The 22,000-nt window shown below is 42.1% G+C and overlaps 1 protein-coding gene across 4 annotated transcripts in view; it reads right to left on the bottom strand.

The window, feature by feature from the left end:
- Nucleotides 1–8,989: 8,989 nt before the first annotated feature.
- Nucleotides 8,990–22,000, bottom strand: part of ZEB1 (zinc finger E-box binding homeobox 1) — a 266,389-nt gene continuing 253,378 nt past the window's right edge. For all 4 annotated transcript variants that reach the window (XM_033931481.1, XM_033931483.1, XM_033931482.1 and 1 more), the window contains one exon: nt 8,990–12,252. In XM_033931481.1, the coding sequence (XP_033787372.1) occupies nt 11,720–12,252 (533 nt within the window). In that variant the 3' untranslated portion in view covers nt 8,990–11,719. The remainder of the gene's footprint in view (nt 12,253–22,000) is intronic.

Below are 22,000 nucleotides of genomic sequence, written 5' to 3'. Positions count from 1 at the left end.
AGAGATTTCTCGCTGAGGTAATGGCCACAAGAAAAAACATGTCTGAACATCAGATCCATCAAGGATGTTTCCTTCAGTGGCTCATTTGGAGCTTGGCTGAGGTCCTGCAAAACCATGTTAAGATTCCATGAAGGGAACAGGAGTTTTACTGGGGGAGGGGGCCTGAGATGCATTGCCCCATTTAGGAATCTGGCTATGTCTGGATAAGCTTTTTGGTCTTGAACCCTGAAACAAGAGAGTCCTGCCACCTGAACTTCAAGAGATGTCACTAAGTCACTTGTCAAGGCCAGTCTGGAGGAAGGTTAACAACACAGAGATTGGAGTAGAGAAAGGCTCCTCTTTCCTTAATGCACCAGTGCTGGAAGGTTTTGCAGGCTTTAGCATAGGCAGAGACCGTTGTCAACTTCTTGGATCTGAGCAGAATAGTAATGACTATCTCCGAGTATCCTTCGTGCGCTAACACCATGCGCTCAATAGCCATGTCATAAAAGCAAATTATCCGGATCTTCTATGACCACTGGACTGAGACAAAGTCTAGCTGTATTGATAGTCTGAGACTTGTGCCTGTCTAAAGACACACTAGATCTGCATACCATGGTCTGCATGGCCAATCTGGAGCCACAAGAATGACTGTTCCCCAATGGCTTGCAATCATGTGGAGGATTTGTCCCATCATGGGCCACAAACATGTACAAAAGTTTGTTCTTCGGCCACATCTGGACTAGAGTGTCTAGACCTGCACTTCCGAGTTTGGACCTTCAACTGAAGAATCTGTCCACCTTGTTTGTTGCTATCACCATGAGATTGAACGTTGGGCGACTCCAGTGATGAACAATGGCTTGGAAGGCTGCTGTAGACAGAGTCCACTTGCGGAGATCCAGTGTATCTGTTGAAGAAATCAGATTGAACATTGTCCACTCCTGCTACATGTGCCAAAGAGAGCCTGAAGATGAAGCTTCACCCAACTGAACATTAAACGAGCTTCCAGACTCAGCTGTGCACTCCCTGGTGATTAACATATGACACCACTGTAGCATTGTCTGAGAAGAATTGGACAGCTTGTCCCTCCGGACTCTTCTGCAACACCAGTCGAATGGCTTGACGTTCTAATCTGTTGATCGACCACTTCCTTTGGGAGGCCAACCAATGCCCCTGTATTGGGTGTCAATTGCAGTGAGCCCCCCCCTCCCTCCTCCGCCAAACAGGCTGCTATCTGCTGTCACAATTACCCAGGAGTCTATTCAGAGGGGCAAGCCCTTAATGCCTGTGGGCAGAGCCACCAGTCAAAACTGGCTTGGTCTTCCTTGTGCATGTTAGAGGCACCTGCAGGGAGTCTGACTGAGGTGACCACTGTGTGAAATGAAAATACTAATATATTTTCTAATGGTGTTAATTGTTGCAAGATAATGCAAAAGTGTGAACACATCAAAGAATATAACACTTACATATAATACATCTAATCAAGTAGGATAAAGAAGAAGCAGAGAAACTTCAACTAAAGACACTAATGGAGGTTAAAATACAAATTCCAGTAGAGGGAATTTGCCTAACACAATGTGCATATAGAAGTAAGAAACACTTGCTGAGTCAGGAGAAAGGAGGTGGGCATTATCAGGACAATATTTGTTACCGAATACAATGCCTGTAAAGTGAACATTGAATTAGAGGTGTCAGCAGAACTAACCATAAGGACTATTGTTCAAGAAGCTAATCTAAGCACATCACGTGAAGGTCGAGCATGTGAGGTGAGGGGAGGAGTGAGTGCCCAAATATGGGTAATGGTAAATAAAGTCAGGGGTCTGGGGAATAATGGTAATTGGAGAAGTAATTAGGGGTGGAGAGACTGCAAGAGGCAGAGAAAGTATCTGATAGGTTGTGAACTGTCTTTGCTCTATCCAATGAGCAGACAGGCAGGAGGAACTAAAAGATATGAACTAACAATATATTGTGTGATCATGTAAATTTCTCTGTGCCTACCTTGCCAATTTTTGTGCAGATTGGACACCCTTTATCCCAAAAAGCAAATAAACTAAATTGCGATACTTTACCCAAAGTCTCTGCAGAGTCTTTCTCTACTGTGGGCGGTGCTTTTCTCAGTCACCAAGATAGCAACATGTTCTGGAGAGAATGCATATGAGCCTTTGCCCAGGGAACCACGTCTATCATGGACATCATGAAGCCTAGCACTTAGAGGTAGTGCCACATGGATGCAGCTGGTTTGGCCAGCAAGCTTGTTATCTGAGTGCAAAGCTTCTGTCTATATGCCTCTGGTAGATAGACACAGCTGTCTGCCATGATGAAAAAGATCCCCAGGGTACACAGGGATTGTGATGGCATCAGTTGGCTTTTTTGGAAATTTACTATCCAACCCAGGCTCTGCAGGACCTGGACCACGTGAGACACAGCTTCCTCTCCTTCTGAGAAAGATGGTGCTCTGATCAGCCAGTCATCCAGGTATGGGTAAACCTGCAAGCCCATCTTGCGCAGATGGGAAGCTACCAACACTATCACCTTGGTGAATGTACAAGGTGCTGTCGCCAGTCCAAATGGAAAAACTGAGAACTGGTAATGGTTTTCCAAGACATGAAACCTCAGAAACTTTCTGTGGTCTGGAAATATAGGAATGTGCAGATAGACCTCTGTCAAATCCAGATAGACCAGAAATTTTCCCCAGCACTACTGTCGCTATGACTGATCGTACTGTCTCTATGCGAAAGTGTGGAACTTTCAGCGCTGCACTGATGTGCGTAAGATCCAGAATGTTTTTCCAATCATCTGAGCCTTTCTTGGGCATGACGAAGTATATTGAGTATCTGCCCGAGCATGAATCTTCGGGCGGCACAAATGCTATGGCTTGAATATCTAACAGCCTTTGAACTGTAGCTCGATTTCTCTGGTCACCCCACCAGTCCATCAAGGGCTGGGCGAATTCGAGTTTGTAGCCATTCTGAATGTTCTCCAGTACCCAACGATCTAATGAGATCTGTGTCCAGGCCTCCGCATGGTCAGAACCATTCCCCTACATTCAGCTCCAGACCAGACATCATTGTGCTTTCTTGGAGGCTGTAACGGAACGAAAACCGGAGGCTTGGTTTCTCCTGGGATCTGCAAATCTCTGTCTGGATCCCTGGAAGGATCTCAAAGAAAGCTCTTCTGGAGACCTGCAGAAAGTGCCTAGAGCCACAAAAATTAGATTGCCTGGAGCCTCTAGAGCATATTAATTGGGGAAATCCTGAAAACCCGACTGGATTGCGACCCTCGAGGAGGGATTTTGACACCCCTGCTCTAGAGGATTGTTGTCTGCTATCAGGTTGAGATTTCGGGTGAGGATCTGTCACACTGGTCAGGATATCGTCCAGCCCCTTTCTGAACAATATTTTCCCCTTGAAAGGAAGTCTGCTGAGGGTAACCTTAGAGATGGAATCTGCCACCCATTGCCTGATCTAGATAATTTTGCAGGTTGAGATTGAATGTTATAGAGAGCATTGGCTATATAATCCACTCCAGGCTTGCCTTCCACCAGCTCAAGACTGCAACCTGGTATGACAGGCATGTGTCAGAAAGGAAGCTGCTGCAGCTGTTTGATACTCAAGGTCAGCGCTTTGAATTTTCTTTTAAGAATCACATCCACTCTGCTATTCTGCATATCCTTTAATACCATGCCTGCCTCACTTGGTAGGGTTGTATATTTGGTTATCTCAGCCCAAGGAATCTACCTTGGGCTGAGTAAACAGCTGCTGGCACTCCTGTGCCATCAGATACAACTGAGCCATTGTCTTGGCTACTTTAAGGGATCCTTCATTAGCATCCCAATGCTCCGTAACTAATACATTGATATCAGGATGCCAAGGAAATGAAAACAACTGGGCTCTCACTCTGCTAATTATAGAGCAGGAAACAGAGGGAACCTGCTGGGAGTCCAAGTTTAACTCCTGCAAAGAATCAGCGATAAGATCTAACAGAGCTGAAGGTCTGAACAGTCGGCAGACAATTGGGTCATCCCCTTGATCAAGGGCCACCATGGTATCCAGTGCTCACACACCTGTTTGCGACCCTGCATCTCCCGACAGGGAGGGCTCACTCTGACAGTAAGGGCACAGCAATAGATCCTTCATCCTCTGAGTCTCCCTCAGAAAGGCACACCAGATCCTATCCAGCCTTTGAAATTGAGGCAGATGTACTCTAGGAGTCCCAGCCGTCTCATGCGCCACCTGGTGTGCTGCCATACACCACTTGGAGATTTCGGCCTTCCTGAAAGGCTCTCCACATTGACAAATTGACAAATTTCAGAGAAAAAACCATGTTAGGCAGTGCTGAGTCTCCTTTAGATGCATGGCAGAAGGACAGTCCTGAGCCACAAATTTTGGGCAATCCAGGCATGGATTTGCAGTAGAAGAGTCCAAGGATTTCATCCTAACCAGTTTTAGATGCTAGAAAAATGAAGTTTTGGAAGTCCAGGTAACTTTTTTTTATTTTTAAAAGATTGCTAAAAACCCAAGATGGCCACCGTTAAGCTTTTCACACCTAAAATCGCTAAAAAACCACAAACTAACCCCCCCCCCCAAGTCTTCATCTTTATTTACCAAGAAGAAATAAAACAGCTGTCTTTTTATGACCTACCCTAAGTTTCAGCATACAGGACAATTCTTTCAAATTATTTTACAAACCAGGACCATAAGATTTTTTTTAGAAAAGGGTTAAAAATGTGTATTTATGGAAAATGCCATTTTCTAATATCATACTTTCTATAACACTTTACCTTGATAAATCATCTTGTAAAATATAGTCATAGCACAATGACTTCAACTGTAATAAGAAAATATTTTTAAATGTTTAACATGGTAGTCATGATCATTAACTAATGGAAGATTAGGTTCTTACCTGCAATAATCTTCTTTCTGGTAGTCCCTGGAGGATTCTGTACACAAGGTGTCCAAATCCATTCCTGCGATCCAGGACTTGCAGAAATCCATACTTTTCTTACCATGTATTCCTCCAACTACTGAGAGAGACAAAGCCCCCTTCAGTTACATCAAAAAGCCAAGCAACCATGCTGGAACAAGGCAACAACAAAGGAGGAGGCATGGGGAAATTCCCTGAAACATAAGTATGGTCTGTTTTGTTCTGTAAGATACAACATAATTAATAAACAGCCAACAGGCAACACAGAAAACAATTAGGAACAATGTAGAACCTGCTGTGCGCAATGAGCACCCATTGGAAACCTGCCATCGGCAACTATTGTACTCGCATAAGAGTGAAATTACCCCACAGGGTCCATCTGCTGGCTGAAGATACTTTGGCCTGTAAGGAGACAAAAACAGAAGCAAAAAAGGCAGGCAATTCATAAAAACTGCCTATACTGAGAGGGTGGGTCATATAGAATCCTCCAGGGACTACCAGAAAGAAGATGATCGAAGGTAAGAACCTAATCTTCCATACTGGTACGTCCCTTCCGGATTCTATACACAAGGTGACGTACCAAAGCAATGGCATCATCTATGGAGGGACAGAAGAGCCTGCCCTCAACACTGAGGTCCCAAATGCAGCATCAGAATGAGCTGCCACATCCACTCTGTAAAATCTGGTAAAGGTATGACGAGAAGACCAAGTAGTTGCCCTGCAAATTTTGTCTGGAGGAACTGCTTGAGCTTCCACCCATGATGCAGCAACACTTCTAGTCAAGTGGGCCTTGAGAGAAACTGGCGGCTGCTTGCCGCTGGTGATGTAAGTTGACAAAATGGCCACACATATCCAACGGGCGATAGAAGCCTTAGATGCTGGATTAACTTGGTAAGGTGGGCCATCAAGACAAAGACAATCCAAAAGGTGAATATTATTAGTTTCTCTAAATAGTGGAAGATGACTCTCTGCACGTCCAATCTGCGCAAGATCTGATTCTTTCACACCGACCCTGTGGAGCAAAAAGCAGGTAAACGAACTTCCTGGTTGACATGAAAATCTGAACTCACCTTTGACTTGAAGCTCCAGGTGATTGATCAACCAACACTTCTGAGATGGAGTCCACTGCCCCTGAATGGAGCTATCCTCGCAATGAGCACCCCAGCCCGCTAGGCTGGCATCTGTCTTAAGAGTGATCCACTTTGTGATCTGAAGAGGCTTGCCCTGCCTTAGAGCCTCCCCCAGGGGAGTGGCGTCTGAAGGAGATGACGTTGTGGGAACCAAAAAGAGAGGAGCGACTCCTGCAGAGGCCGGATGTGCACTCTAGCATAGGGCACCACCTCCAGGGAGGTTGCCATGGACCCAACACCTGCAAATAATGTCAGGCCGTGGGAGCTTGGAGTGCCAGGAGATTCATGATCTGATTTTGAAGCTTCTGTCTGCGTGGATCTGGAAGAAAAATGCGTCCCTGTAGTGTGTCTAACTGAACACCCAAATATTCCAAAGTCTGTGATGGCGTCAGCTGACTCTTCTTGAAGTGGACAATCCAGGCCAAATGCTGCAGCAGAGACACCATTGTCTCCACCACTTGTTCACACTCCAGATAAGATAAACCTGCACATCCATTCTGCAGAGGAAGGCTGACACCACTACCATGACTTTCATGAAAGTGCAGGGAGCACTTGCTAGCCCAAAGGGCAGAGCGACAAACTACAAATGCTGTTGAAGTACATGAAAATGCAGAAACCTGCAATGATCTGGGTAGATCAGAATATGGAGGTAAGCTTCTGTGAGATCCAAGGACGCCAGAAACTCCCCCAGAGAAATGGCAGCTATGACCATACGCACCATTTGCATTCATTGCTAGGGAGGGCCATGCGCTTGGTAACCTGTGCCACTGCGGAATCTTTGTTTGGCTGCTCAAAAAGCTGCTGATATTCAGGAGCCATAGGATAACGCCTAGACATAGCTTTGGTCAGCCAGAAAGAATTCTTGGGGGCATCCCATTACTCTACAATCAGGCCCATGAGCTTCAGATGTGCTGGAAAAAAAGAAGTGGCTCATGACCAAGCACTGCGACGTACAGGGTTAAGATTCCAAGCTGAGCTCATTCATGGCATCTGTGATGAGATGGTGGACAGATACAGATTTGAAGAGCCTGTGGATGGAAGGGTCCTCACCCATATTTGGACTCTCGGAGATATCCCGCTGAATTGATCGCCAAGGATATCAGCATCATCAAGGATGGAAGCAGGAGACAGGAGAGGCATAGTATCCATGTGAAAGCTAAGGCAATCTGGATGGTAGACAGAATACAGGAGCCCTGCAGAGGGACTTCTAGCAATGGAGAGACCTGGTTTGAAGGAGATGCACTCACCTTCTGTGTCAACAGAGTTGGGTCCGAACGGAACAAAATCCAGAGAAAACGCACACCCTGGGGCAGAAGCCAGGTCTTGCTGAGTCACTGGTGCTGTCCAGGAGTCCCCCGACTTGGTGTGCAGGCGCTTGGCGCCATCATCCAAAATGGACATTGGGTAGGACTTTCTTTCCAGATCCCAGACCCTTGCTGGCTCCCTAGCCCTCGAGAACCTGGAGGTGGTGAGCCCGAAGCTCCCACCCCCTCCCCTAGTGCATTGTAGCATGCAGTACAGACACTTCTCTGCAGGCAATTCGGCGCAGTCCAAACATGTTTGACAGATTTGAGGCTAAGGAGTCCATCCCTACTAATTTTAAGCAAAATTGAGGGGCTTTGAGGCAGAATTTAAGCCTAGAAAAAAAGAGCAATAAAAAATCCAAGATGGCCACCACCAGCGAATTTGCGCCAAAACCAGCAAAAATAAACAATTTTCAAAGATTAAAAATAGGATTTTGGGGAGGTGGGAGACCTGAACCCTATCCTCAGAAAACCTTAAAAATACGTTTTACAGACCACCCCCGAAGCTCCCGTAGGAAATAATGGAGGTGTCCTCACAGCCACTGAAGTGCCTTGCCTGTCAGCTCTTTTTACTGCAGCTGAATGGAGGAAAATGATTTTTTGCCTCAGGAAAGCTCTAAAAGGAGCTAACTTCAAGAATGTTGGACTGCCAGTCGGACAGACCCCAACTGAAACCTCTGTCCCCTCAGAACTTCTCCACTTTACCAGAGGGGTGGGGGGGGGGGGGTGAGAAACACAGCCTGCACCCTGAAACCCAAGGGGCTATTACTCAGGATGCACCCAGCCTGTGATTAACTTCTGACAAGGTCAAAAGATAAGCTAGCTCCCAGGGGGATGGACCCTGAGCAAGATGGCACACAGTAGGCTGGCTCCACAGGTCCACTGAAGTTTCTTTTTGAAGCAACAGTCCGGCTCTGCGGACTTCCTTTCTTCCGGCGAAAGACCACAAGGGGTCTCGCGGCACCCAAGCCACCGAAAACAAACTTTTAATAATAATAATAATAAAAAAAAAAAGATGCAGAGTAGAGGAGATCAGAAAGGCTTCTACATGGATTGCTTGCATAAATTGAAACTACATGGGAGCTATGTTTCTCTCTCAGTAGTAGGATGATCATATGGTAAGAAAAGTGTGGATTTCTGTAAGTCCTGGATTGGATATGGTTTGGACACCTTGCATATAGAATCCAGAAGGGACGTACCAGATTGCAGAAATAAAGAGAGTCTCTATGACAAATCATGTACAATGCAATTCACTATAAAGTTTTGAACCTATATCAGCTCTTCTACAAAACGGAACTTGTGTTATGAAAAATAGTGAATTTCAGCTTACTGAGATAAGAAAAATAGAGTCCTTAGACTCAAATAGCTCATTATCTAAAAACAACCAGCCCTAAAAAGAATGTGTGTGTGGTTTTTTTTTTTTTTTTATAACAGTCATTAGGAACATATATATACAGTATACAACGTATGGATATAAATATATTTTTTTCTTACCTTGCCATCACCAACACTTTTTATGCAATTGCGTTTAATTATTACCTTAACACTGGAATCTATATGAAAGTGGTAGATTGCAAATTAGAGCATCCCCACCTGTTGAATGGCATTCACAGCATAGATGCTCCTTACCATACTAAAATAAAAGGCAGTGACTCAGGTTTGATGATGTATTTTATTGTGAGATGGGGAATCTGGTTAAAAAAAATCTAAAAAAAAATGACCATGATGTGACAAGGAACTTAAAGGAAGATATTTTTTAAACTTACATGAATACAGGAACAAACTGGCACAAAAATGTTAAATGTTCTCACTTCCCAACAATATTCATAAGATTATTCTAGTTTGGTTTATTAAAAAAAATATGACAGTTTTCATGGTTAGGCTATTCTTTTAATAAAATTGCAGCGCATCATGCCATTAGTCACACAGTGAACTTCAAAATTTAGGAGCTTCATATTAAAAACCAGGTAAAGTAAAGATGAACTGATTGTAATTGGAAAACAAATACATTCCCATTTTATCTGTTCTACAGTCCAAGGCAAGTATAAATGTTAACATAACACTGTTAAATCAAATCTCAATGCAAGAGAACCAATTGCATCTCTACTTTAAATCTTATCAACTTTCCAAATTTTCATACTAAAATATATTATTGTATTAATACAAACTACAGTATTATACACTACACTGTGTAATAAATAAAGAAATATAAAAATAAGACACATAAATATAAAAGTTTTCTAAAACTAAACAGGTACATATGTCAGTAAGAAGGGTATTAATACTGCAAGGTTTGAAGACATACAGTACAAAATGCTGCACAGACCTATAAACTAAAAAGAAATAAAAATAATACTGATAGGTAAAATCTAAAATGGCTGTTAAATGGGGTCCAGAATAACTAACATTTGACATGAGGCATAATTTCAAATGGGTTAAAAAAATTATGATACAGGACCATGGTTCCTAAGCCTCACCAGCGATCTAAAATTTTCCAAGTCATAGGGGCAACTGAAGCCTAATCCTGATGGGACCAGATGAAATTGGGGGAAAATATAAAGACCTCTAAAACTACTAGAACATCGCCAATTTCAATAATAGAAAAGGTATGCACTAAAGAAAAACCAGTAAACAGAATTCTTTGTAAAATACAGTAGCTTATTTACCCAACACTTTGCCAAAAAGGATTCATCAGGGTAACAAAGATATAACTGTTATGCTTTGGTACAAGAATGCTGTTCTTGGCACTGGATCTGGTGGTGGCTATGGTATATGGAAACTGCTCATAGAAGACTATTACCGTATTTATTAGCCATCAGATCCAATGCCAAGAATAGTGCTCTTAATACTAAAGCCTAACGAAACTATATTTTCATTATGTACCCTAACTAAAACATGGGACAGGCACGTGGAACCTCTTAGGGAGAGTAGGAGACAGTGGATGCTGCAGATGGGCAGACTGGATGGACCATTTAGCTTTATCTGCCATCAGATTTCTATGTAACAGGTATCTTGTGGTCATTGCTGGAATTAAACTACATTTTACACAGAACTCTATTTAATGTTTTTCTCTTTAGTGCAGACTTTCTAATGTTAATTTTTGGGGTGTACTTCCTCCTCTTCTTGCCATTTTTTACTCAATTAAAAGCAATGATATCATCTTAATATAAAAGACCACACAAAATTTGATAATCGTCAAATTAAGGACCTAATTTCTATGCTTTTCCTCACTACTATTCTCCCCTAACCCGACACAGAATGGGAAAAAAAAGTCCTGGTAAATCAGGCCACAAGTACACAGTTTAGGATCATGATTTTTCAGCCTGTAAATTATACCACCTGCTTATTTCTGAAATTAAAGGATTTCTAGTAAAGAATATTAAAATGCCTCATTGTAATTATTTTATAATTACAGAAATTCAAGTTTGCAATTTATATAAATTTGGCATAAAATTAAGTTTACCAAAGATTTTTGGCATTCCAATTCATTTAACATTGTAGTCTAGAGTGATTTTAGAATTTCAATACAAATGCTAGTTATTGTAGTCCACACACTGAACAAAGGCTGGCAAAAGCCTTTCAAATACTGAAACATGGCACTTGCAGCATAAGGCCAAAGGAGATACAAAGCTTCATATCATTTCCTTCATATTTTACTACATACTCAAACAATCACAAACACTGATTTATGTCATCCTTGCCAGTATTAACACTGTTAGTCCCTGCAATCAAAACCTGTCAACAATCTTCACTATATTTTAACCCCGCTCTTCTTTCTTAAGGCTAACAATACACTTTAAATGGTAATAGGCTACACTACAATACCTTAAAGTTATAAATTGCTACCTTTAGCTTAAATTTACAAAGGTAGAAGATACTGTTAGCAACTGCATTGTCTGCATAAGGGAATTTCATAGTGCAGAAGTTTGCACCTTATAGTAACATAATAAAATACTGACATGGGCTTTGTAAATGTTTTTACCAGCAATAACAAAAAAAAACAACAAAACAAAAAAAACCCAAAACCAAAACCAACAAATTTCTCCCAACTGTACAGTTTAAAATTAATACTGATAAAAGAAATGCCAGATGCATGAAATAAATCAGGTTTTCTACTACCTGATCCATATTAGCTTTTAGAGTCACGGTTTCCATAGTTTAATTCCTAAGTTGCTTCACGTTACAAATTTGTTTACTATCTTTGAAAATTGCTGTGAAAAATTACTAAGTTTGAGGTTCAGGCACACCTGGATTTTTTTTTTATACACAGTAGTGAGCAGAAATCACAGTATACAAACCACTGTGTTTCTAAGGAAAAAAGTGTAAAGTACAGAACTTCATTACCAATTCAAATTTCTTTTCCTTATAGAAAAAAAATACCAGCTAGGCTTGGTTTTTCTCTTCTACCACTTGCTTATCATTCTTTGTTATATCTTGTTCCAAGCTGCTTACTTCATTTACAGTTACCTCCTCCTCCATTGTACCTTCACATTTTTCTGTCCTATTTTCAAGTGCTTTTCCACATTCTTTGTCCTCCTGTTCTACATCCATATCTCTGTCCTCTTCCTCCTTTTCACTGTCATCGTCATCATCATCATCATCATCTTCCCTCATTATGCTTTCTCTCTCATCAGAGTCAATTTGAGATGGAGATGCCCTAGAATCCACATGATCATTGTTCAGAACTTCCTGTCCAGTTTCCTCCTGCTCTGTACCATCTCGCTCTTCTGCTTCTCTCTTGCAATAAGAGTAGCGGTGATTCATGTGTTGCGAGTAAGATCCAGAATGTGAAAAACGCTTGCCACATTTATCACATTGGTAGGGCTTTTCTCCAGAATGAAGACGCATATGCTCAATCAAATGATGTTTGTGTTTAAATGCTTTTTTACAGATTCCACATTCATGAGGCCTTTTACCTATAAGAAAGCAACATAAAAGTTACGCAACAGAATTCAGAGTTATGATTTATAAATATATTTTACCAGTGGTTCTCAACCCAGTCCTGGGGAATTTCCAGCTAGTTAGGGTTTCAGGATATCCCTAATGAATATGCATAAACAAAATGAATATGCATGAGATATTTGCATGCCTGTCTCCTCCATTATATGCAAATCTCTCTCATTCATATTCATTAGGGATATCCTGAAAACCCAACTGGCTGGGGGTCCCCCAGGACAGGGTTGAGAATCACTGCATTATGCTATAGTTTCTGGAATTAAGGGGTCCTTTTATCAAGCTGCGGTAGGGGTTTAACACATGTAATACTGCGCGTTAAACCGCTTACCGTGCTAGCCTCTAATGCCTGCATTGAGCAGGCGTTAGTTTTTTAGCCGGCCGTGAGGGTTAGTGCGTGATGAAATGTCCGACGTACTAACTCCACTAGCGCGGCTTGATAAAAGGAGCCCTAAGTTAAAGCAATTATTTTGAATAATCACATTAATCACTACAAATCTTAAAATGACTATATAATGAGAGGACGGATGATTCACTGCAAAGGTCCAACAAACAGCATGAAATTTTCAAAAACCTTTATACTGGCAAATAGCTATTTACTTTTGGAAACTAGTTGTCTGAATTGGAAACTAGTTGTCTGAAAAGTGTCTAGTCTCCCAAAGATAAAAGTATAAGTATTTTACTAGTCTCCCACAGATATGAGGGATGTTCAATAATTTATCTACCCGAGTATGAAAGAAAGTTGCAAGCATGTTGAAATAAGTCTGTGCATGTTGTGACATGTCTAAAGGTTACTCACGCACAATTATGGCTCAGTGCGAGTCTAACATTCTAAGAGACAGGATGTTGGGAGAGTCCTTGTGCAATTAAAATAAGAAACTGCTAGATTTGAAGCACCATTCAATGATAAAATTTGCCAAACAAGACTAATGAATGAAAGACTGCAGTTTATGGTGAGTTTGCCCCATCATCTTACAAAGTAAAATTTTGGAGCAAGCAATTTAAGTGGAGTAGATGATGACGCTCACACTGGATGGCCTGTGGATGTAACTTTCACAAAATGTGCAAGAAAGTCAAAGATTTAATTTTGTCAGACAGACGAATTAAGATTTTCCAAATAGCTGAAGAAATGGGTATCTTGGCAGGTACAGTTTAGAAAATAATTCATGAAAAAGTTGGGCATGCCCAAGGTTAATGCAAGATGGGTTTCAAGAATGCTGATATGTCAGAAGGCCATGAGGCTCCAGTGCTGTCGGGAAAACTTGGAGATGCTCCATGAAGACCGAGTGAATTTTTTTTATTGTTTGGTGACTGGAGATGAGACTTGGGTCTATCACAGAGATCTAGAGTCAATACAGTGCAAGAACAAGTCATCCCCCACCCCAAACAAGTTCAAGACAGAACATTCTACAGGCAAAGTCATGCCAACTATCTTTTGGGATGATGAAGGACTTGCTTCTGGAGTTTATGCTACACAAGACAACCATAACCGGGGAGAGTTATGTCAATACAATGATCGCTTTGTGGGAATCAATCAAGGAGAAAAGACAAGGAAAACTGACAGCAGGCATGCTGCTTCTTCATGACAATGTGCCAGTGCATATGTCACAACAACCATAGGCTGCCCTCCAAATGTGGGTTTCAGCAGTTGAACCATTCACCCTATATTCCTAACCTGGCTCCCTCGCTTTGTTTCCTGTTCAGAGTTTTGAAGAAATCTCTCCATGAACAGCAGTTTTCAAGTGATGAAGGTCCTGGTTTGAAGGTCAAACAGAAGAATTCTTCTCAAAGGGGTTAAAGTCATTGCAGGAAAAGTGGATGAAGTGTATGGAGCTATCAGGGGACTATACTGAAAAATAAAACAAACACTTTTTGAAAACTCTTCTTTCCTACTGAGTTAGATAAATGATTGAACATCCCCCTAAAAAAAATAATAGTATAGGTATATTACTAGTACTAAGTAGAGGAATTTGTGGCTAAAACTCTCTAACCACTTTTGGCCAAAACCAAAAATCACTTAGTTTTGGCCAAAGCCTAAAGTTTGGTTATGTAAATGTGAACCACTGAGGTCTACTGGAACTACAGGTGCAAGTTGACAACTGGGAAAGCTATTTTAACAAGGACTTCTCAACAAATCGGACATGTCTATGTTCCCAAGTCGATGCAGATATAGTTAAATATTTTCTGAGACAGAACCATTGTGAGAATGTGTAAAAAAAATCATTACCAGCTTTTTATGATTATCCAAATTGTGCACAAATAAGCGAAAGTAGCAATGAGATGTTTCTCATTTTGTATTTATTTAAAGGACAAGCATGATAGATTCTTACTAAAATTGGATAAAGTAGTCCAGACACTGATCTAAACTGCAGACATTATACCAGCCTGATGCACAATCCAGAATAAAAAAATTACAATAAAGAGCAATACATTTCTCATATTTTCTACTATATAAACTCAATTTCATTGTAATATCATTTCCCTACTAATAATATAAGCCTGATCAGTACTTGTACTTGAAAAAAAAAATCACAGCAGGTTCTTTTCTCATAGAATCTAGCTTCTGCATGCCACACGTTTGATTAAAACACTATCTTCATAATACCCAACAGTCTGACAATTCTTTAGAATCACCCAAATAGAGTCCGAGCCAGAAAAAAAAAATAAAGCTGCAGGAAGATTAAAATTTTTAATCATGACTAATTACATTGTGTGGTAACGATTATTTGGCAAGTTATTTTAAGCACACTAAACATGCAGCCCTACTATAAAATACAAATTAGTTTGATGAAATGGGTGGCCGGCTACACCTCTGGGTTGCACATAGCTAAGTAACACCCCATCCTAAGATACCAAACTCTGCACCACCAGAAAAATAGAAAATGAAAGATTAGGTTCTTACCTGGATAATCTTGTTTCTGTTAATATACACAGGAGTCCGTATATAAGGTAATCAATCCATACTTACAAACAACTTCCATAAAGGTGTTGAAATTGTCAATCACATCTTTCAGCACCTCCTCCTTCATCAGTGGAGAAGTTTGTACCAAAGCAATCAAACTCCACTATAATTAAAATTAAAAATGAATTGTCTTACAGAGAAGACACAAAGATCCTTAACTAGGAAACAAAAAAGTGGACCAACCCATAAAAAGACTGGGAGGTGATACCAGTTCACAAAATATAAGAGCAGCCCAAGGAAATGCAAAATTTTCATTTTGCACTCAAAACAATATAGAAGTTTTGCATTTTCTTGGACTGGTTTTGCCTACTAGTCTTTTGACATTTTGGTCCACTTTTTGATTCGTAGTGCCAGTTCTTGCAAAGAGAGCATCAGAAACCTAAACAATTTACCTAACAGTGACAGACCTAGAAGAGGTGGTGAGAATTTGCCTAGGTGATATTACTGGCTGTGTCTTGCAAGTGCTATTTCTCTTAAGGTCTCCACCTCTGCAGCTGTGGTTCACAAGGAATCAATACAAAAGAGCTATTCAACCTGATCACAAATTTATTTGACACCACTCGCTACACCTCACCCACACACAACATTAAACTACCCTCTGCAAATGACTTAGCTCTGTACTTCGATTCTAAAATTAAGAACCTTAGAATCCATTGTTCAACAAACAACTCTTGTGATCATCAAATAGCGAACATCCAAGGAAATGATATATCGGCAGACATGATCTAGAGCTCCTTTCAGGATTTAGAGTGGAATGATTATATCAGATTATATAACAAATACTCTAGATCCTATTGCGTTCTGGACTCATGCCCCCCAGAAATTATGAAAGCAGCACCTTTAGAATTTAAATTATCACTGATGCAATACTTGGCTTACAACCTAAACAATGGAAAGTTCCTCTCTAATAATGGTCACATTATTATAACCCCAATTCTAAAAAATCGTAAAGTATCCTCAGCCCTAATATCCAACTATAGACCGGTAGCTTCCATTCCGTTTATTATAAAAATTATGGAGGGATTGGTTCACACCCAACTGATGGGTTATCTTGATCAATTCTCTCTCCTCCATGAAACTCAATCTGGTTTTAGGCCATTATTCAGTACGGAGACAGTAATTGCGGCTATCTTAGACAATTTGCACCTACTGTTTAGTAAAGGCCTTAATGCCCTGATAATGCAATTCGATATGAGTTCTGCCTTTGATCTAGTGGACCACATGAAACTGCTGCAATGCCTAGATGCCATTGGTATCTGGGATAAGGTGCTGAATTGGTTCCGTGGCTTCCTTAAATCCCGCACCTATCAGGTTTGTTTTAATTATGAGCTTTCCGACACCTGGAGCAATCCATCCGGTGTGCCTCAAGACTCTCCACTATCCCCATTGCTCTTCAACGTCTACATGTCCTCACTGGGCACGAAGCTAACCCAGCTGGGGATAAAACTATTTAGTTATGCAGATGATTTTACGATTATCATCCCATTCACCAATTCTGTCTCCGAAACTATTCCCAAAGCTTCAGAAGCTATAAACATGATGGAACAATGGATGACAAACTTTAGGCTCAAACTTAATTCAGATAAAACGACTTTTTTCATTGCTTCACCACATCCACTTGACATTAAATCACCCCTCTGTATCAATAACCTTAGTTACCCTATCCAGCCCTCCATAAAGATACTAGGTGTAACTCTGAATCAATGCCTAACCATGAAAGACCAAGTAGATTCCTTAATCAGAAAGGGATTTTTCACTCTCTGGAAACTCAGATCCCTTAAAGCTTATTTTGTTACATCGGTTTTTAGAATCCTAGTCTAATCCCTCGTACTAAGCCTGCTTGACTACTGTAACATCGCCTATTTGGCAATTTCCCCAAAAAATATGCGACACCTACAACTGTTGCAGAATGCGGCAGTCAGACTAATCTTTGGACTAAAAAAATTTGACCACGTGACACCCTACTACTGGCAGCTACATTGGCTGCCGATGAAGGCACGCGTAAAGTTCAAATTTGCCTGTTTCTGCTTTAAAGCATTACACGGACTTGCCCCCAAATACATTACTGACCTTTTCTCCTTCTCAACCAACAGACACAAGAGAAGTTCACATTCCAACTTCGTTTCCCCCCCAGTGAGAGGTTGCAAACTGAAAAAACACCATGAATTCCTTCTCTCACACCAAGCAGCAACATGGGGTAAAGACCTAGAACAATTACTTTCGCCCTCTACTTATGAGGTATTTAGGAAACGTCTAAAAACACACCTGTTCCTAAAACATCTTGACAACTGATCCACTTATCTCTTTCCTCTCAATAGCGACCTACTGTCCTTTTGATCACTTTTCTCCTCAACAATGAATTTCCTGTCTAATTACTTCTCTTTCTTCTTCCCCTCTTGAAGTCAGTCAATTTGTACCTTTGCTTAATCTTTTGTAAACCGCATAGAACTTCACGGTATTGCGGTATATAAGCTGTTATTATTATTATTATAAAATCCATGACCATTGCTTGCCTGATTTGAGTGGATGCCTTGCAGTAGGAAGACACCTAACTACATGGGGCAAGATACAGTGAACCAAATTCATTTGTCAACCTGCCCAATAGTACCCTGTTGTTCATTATATTTGCTCTTTTGGCACTTAATTAATTTTTCAAAAACATAAGTCTGGTGCTGTCCCCTAGGACTACAGGTGTACTCTTATTCTCCAAAACCTTCCACCATTCTGTTAGATTAATTCCTGTAGTATAATCTTTCACTCAAGCCACCACCTAGTAATATTATCCCATTAAAGCTGCAACCACCAAGGTCATAAGAACATAAGAATTGCCATACTGGGACAGATAGGTGGTCCAAATCCAGTATCCTGTTTCCAACAGGGGCCAACCCAGGTCCCAAGTACCTAGCTAGATTCCAAGTAGTAAAACAGATTTTATGCTGCTTATCCTAGGAATAAGCAGTGGATTTCCCCAAGCCATCTTTATAATGGCCTCTGGACTTCTCTTTTAGGAAATTATCCAAACCTTTTTTAAACCCTGCTAAGCTAACTGATTTCACCACATTCTTTGGCAATGAATTCCAGAGTTTAATTACATGTTGTGTGAAGAACTATTTTCTCTGGTTCTTTTTAAATCTACGACTTAGTAGCTTCATCACATGCTCCCTAGTTCTAGTAAACAAGTGATTCACATTTACCCTCTCCACTCCACTCAGTATGTTACAGACATCTGTCATATCACCACTTAGCCTTCTCTTCTCCAAGCTGTAGAACCCTAGCCGCTTTAGCCTTTCTTCATAGAGAAGTCATCCCATCCCTTTTATAATTTTTGTCGCTCTTCTCTGTACCTTTTCTAATTCTGCTATGTTTTTTGAGATACAGCAACTAGAATTGCACACAGTATTCGAGGTGCAGTCATACCAGAGCGATGCAAAGGCATTATAACATTTTCATCTTTGTTTTGCAAACCTTTCCTGAATCTGCATACCACAGTCTGCATGGCCAATTTGGAGCTGAAAAATGACCTTTCTCTGATGACTTGTGATCCTACGGAGGATCCTTCCTATTGTAGGCCATGGAGGAATCACGTACAAGAGCTTACTCTGCGGCCATGGCTGGACCACAGCATCCATACATATGTTTCCAGGCTCAGACCTTCGACTGAAGAATCTGTCCGTCTTCTTTTGTGCTGTTGCCATGAGGTCAAACACCTGGAAGACAGACATAGCCGTCTGCCATGTTGAACAAGACACCCAGCTATATAGGGACTGGGCTAGAATCAGATGGCTCTTTTGGAAATTTACTATCTAACCCAGGTTCTGCAGAACTCAGATATCACATGAGACACCACTTGCTGTTCTTCAGTGAATGACAGGGCTCTGATCAGCCAGTCGTCCAGGTATGGGTGAACTTATAAGCCCATCTTTCACAGGTGGGCAGCCACTACCACCATCACCTTGGTGAAAGTGTGAGGCACAGTCGCCAGTCCAAAAGGAAGGGCTGAGAACTGGTAATGGTTTTCCAGAACATGAAAACTGAGGAAATGTCTGGAAATATAGGTATATGCAAATAGGCCCCTGTCAGATCCAGAGAGGTTAGAAATTCTCCTGGATCAACAGCCACTATGACATAATGAACTGTCTCCATGTGAAACGGCAGTACCTTGAGCGCTGAATTGATATAAGATCCAGAATGGGACTCTAAGGCCCTGATTCTCTAAAAGTGCGTCCCGATTTTAGGCAGCTGTAGGCGTCCTACAGCTGTCTAATCAGACAATCGGGATGCACGTTTTTTAAAAAAAAATGCTCCCCAGGCAGGCCGCCTATATTGAAGGCGAGGCCCGCAAGACACCTAGGCCCTGATTCTGTATAGGATGCCCGGGAGAGGCGTCCTATTCAGAATCGGCCTAAACTAAACCCCGATTCTGTAACCGGCGTCCATGTTACAGACGCGGGTTAGAGAATCGGGTTAGATTAGACATGGCCCGCTACACTTATCGCGGCAAGGGATCTCTCTGCCGCTATAAGTATAGCGGGCCGTGGCCCCCTGACCGATCACTGGTAGGAGGGTGCCCAAACCCTCCTGCCCGAAGACGCACCCCCCTCCCCGACACTACCGACCGCCCCCCCCCCCGACAATATCGGTCGCTGGCAGGAGGGTGCCCAATCCCTCCTGCCCGAAGACGCACCCCCCCCCCCGACACTACCGATCGCCCCCCCCGACAATATCGGTCGCTGGCAGGAGTGTGCCCAATCCCTCCTGCCCGAAGACGCACCCCCCCCCGACACTACCGATCGCCCCCCCCCGACAATATCGGTCGCTGGCAGGAGGGTGCCCAATCCCTCCTGCCCGAAGACGCACCCCCCCCCGGCGCTAACAACCCCCACTCCACCAAACCTGTTCTTACAGATGGGTCTTGCACGTCGAGCAAGCAGGCACGCCTCGTCGAAATGAGGCGGGCCCGCCCCTTCCCGGCCCATCCCGCCGAAGCCTAAGGCCTGATTGGCCCAGGCTCTAGAAGCCTGGACCAATCAGGCCTTAGGAATAGCGGGTCCGCCCATCCCTACTAAGTCTAAGGTCTGATTGGCACAATTAAGAATATGGAGAATCTGCCTAAACCAGAATCTTTGGGCAGCACAGGCTCTATGGTCTGCATATCCAACACCCTTAATACTGTGGTCTCTACCCTGCCTGCTTTTTCTGGTTGCCCTGCTAGGGAGTCCACAAACCAGTACATTAAGGGTTCCAGCGTGTAACCGCTTTGGCTGATTTTCAGAACCTAACTTTCCAAGGATATCTGAGCTCTGGACCTGGCATCATTGTGTCTTTTTGGAGGTTGAAGCAGGACAGGAACTGGATACCTGTGTCTGTCTGGGTCCGGCAAACCTCTGTCTGTATCCCTGGAAGGATCTCTCAAAAGTGGCTCCTGAGTATTACCGAGACTGCCTTAAACTATGAAAATTTGAGTGCCCTGAACCTCTAGAGATTCTATTGTTGGGCAAAGATTTTGGACAACAATCTACTATGCTGGTCATGAGATCATCCAGTTCTATACTGCCGAAAAAGCTGAAACTTTGTTCATGACTCTGATGATGTTGTACAGAGCATCTACGTAATCCACTGCTGCTAGTAGGAACTGAGGTAAAGGCTCGTTGCTCTCCTGTAACATGGTATGACAGGCACAGGTCACAAAGGAGATCACTGTGGCCGCTTTGATTCCTAAAGCCAAAGCCTCAAACTGTCTTTTGAGAACCATATCCACTCTATGATCCTGCATATCCTTTAACACCACACCTTCCTTACTTGGGAGGGAAGTGCACTTTGTAACCTGCACTACCAAGGAATCCACCTTGGGCTGAGCCAACAGCTAGTGACACACTGATGTCATCGGATACAACTGAGTCATGGTCCTGACAACTTTAAGTGAGCACCCCAATGACTCTGTGACTAATACATTAATATCAGATTGGCCGGGAAACATAGAATGCTACCAGGAATGGTCACGAGCTCCAAAGAGACTTCTGCAGGCTGGCTAACAGGTATCACAAGGGATAGGCCTGTCAACTGCAGACCTTAGTCTGCTTATCCTCCACACAGGCAGAGCTGGACCCTTCAACTACGGGAGCTCTTAGCACAGAAAGATGAAAAAAAAAGTGCGAAAATACCAAACAAAAATAAAGAAATTAAAAGAGTAGATCAAAAACACTCCTTCTGGCTTGCATTCACAAAGAAAAAAGTGTAGAAGGCAGCAGAACCCTCTGTGAAGTAGGAGGGATTAAAAAATTGGAGTGGACTCCTTCTCCAAGGCTTGCAAGCATTGGAACATAACCCTATAGAGCAGAAAATGAACTATATAGGCTGAAATGGGCTATATAGCAGAAAGTGGCCTACATAGCCCATTTTCTGCTATATGAGCTATATAGCAGGAAATGGCCTACATAGCTATATAGGCCAAAATGGGCTGTATAGCAGAAAATGGCTTATATAGGCGAAAATGGGCAATATAGGCCATTTCCTGCTATAATGCCCATATAGCAGAAAATGGGCTATATAGCGGAAAATGGCCTATGTAGTCCATTTTGGCCTGTATAGCCCATTTTCTGCTATATTGGCCAAAATGGGCTATATAGCGGAAAATGGCCTATATAGGCCAAAATGGGCTGCATAGGCCATCTATATAGCCCATTTTGACCTTTATAGCAGAAAATGGGTTATATAGGCCAAAATGGGCTAGTTGGGCCATTTTCTGCTGT

Source organism: Geotrypetes seraphini, chromosome 2 (assembly GCF_902459505.1).
Source record: "Geotrypetes seraphini chromosome 2, aGeoSer1.1, whole genome shotgun sequence".
NCBI lineage: Eukaryota > Metazoa > Chordata > Amphibia > Gymnophiona > Dermophiidae > Geotrypetes > Geotrypetes seraphini.
This window is presented reverse-complemented; position numbering and strand designations above follow the sequence as displayed.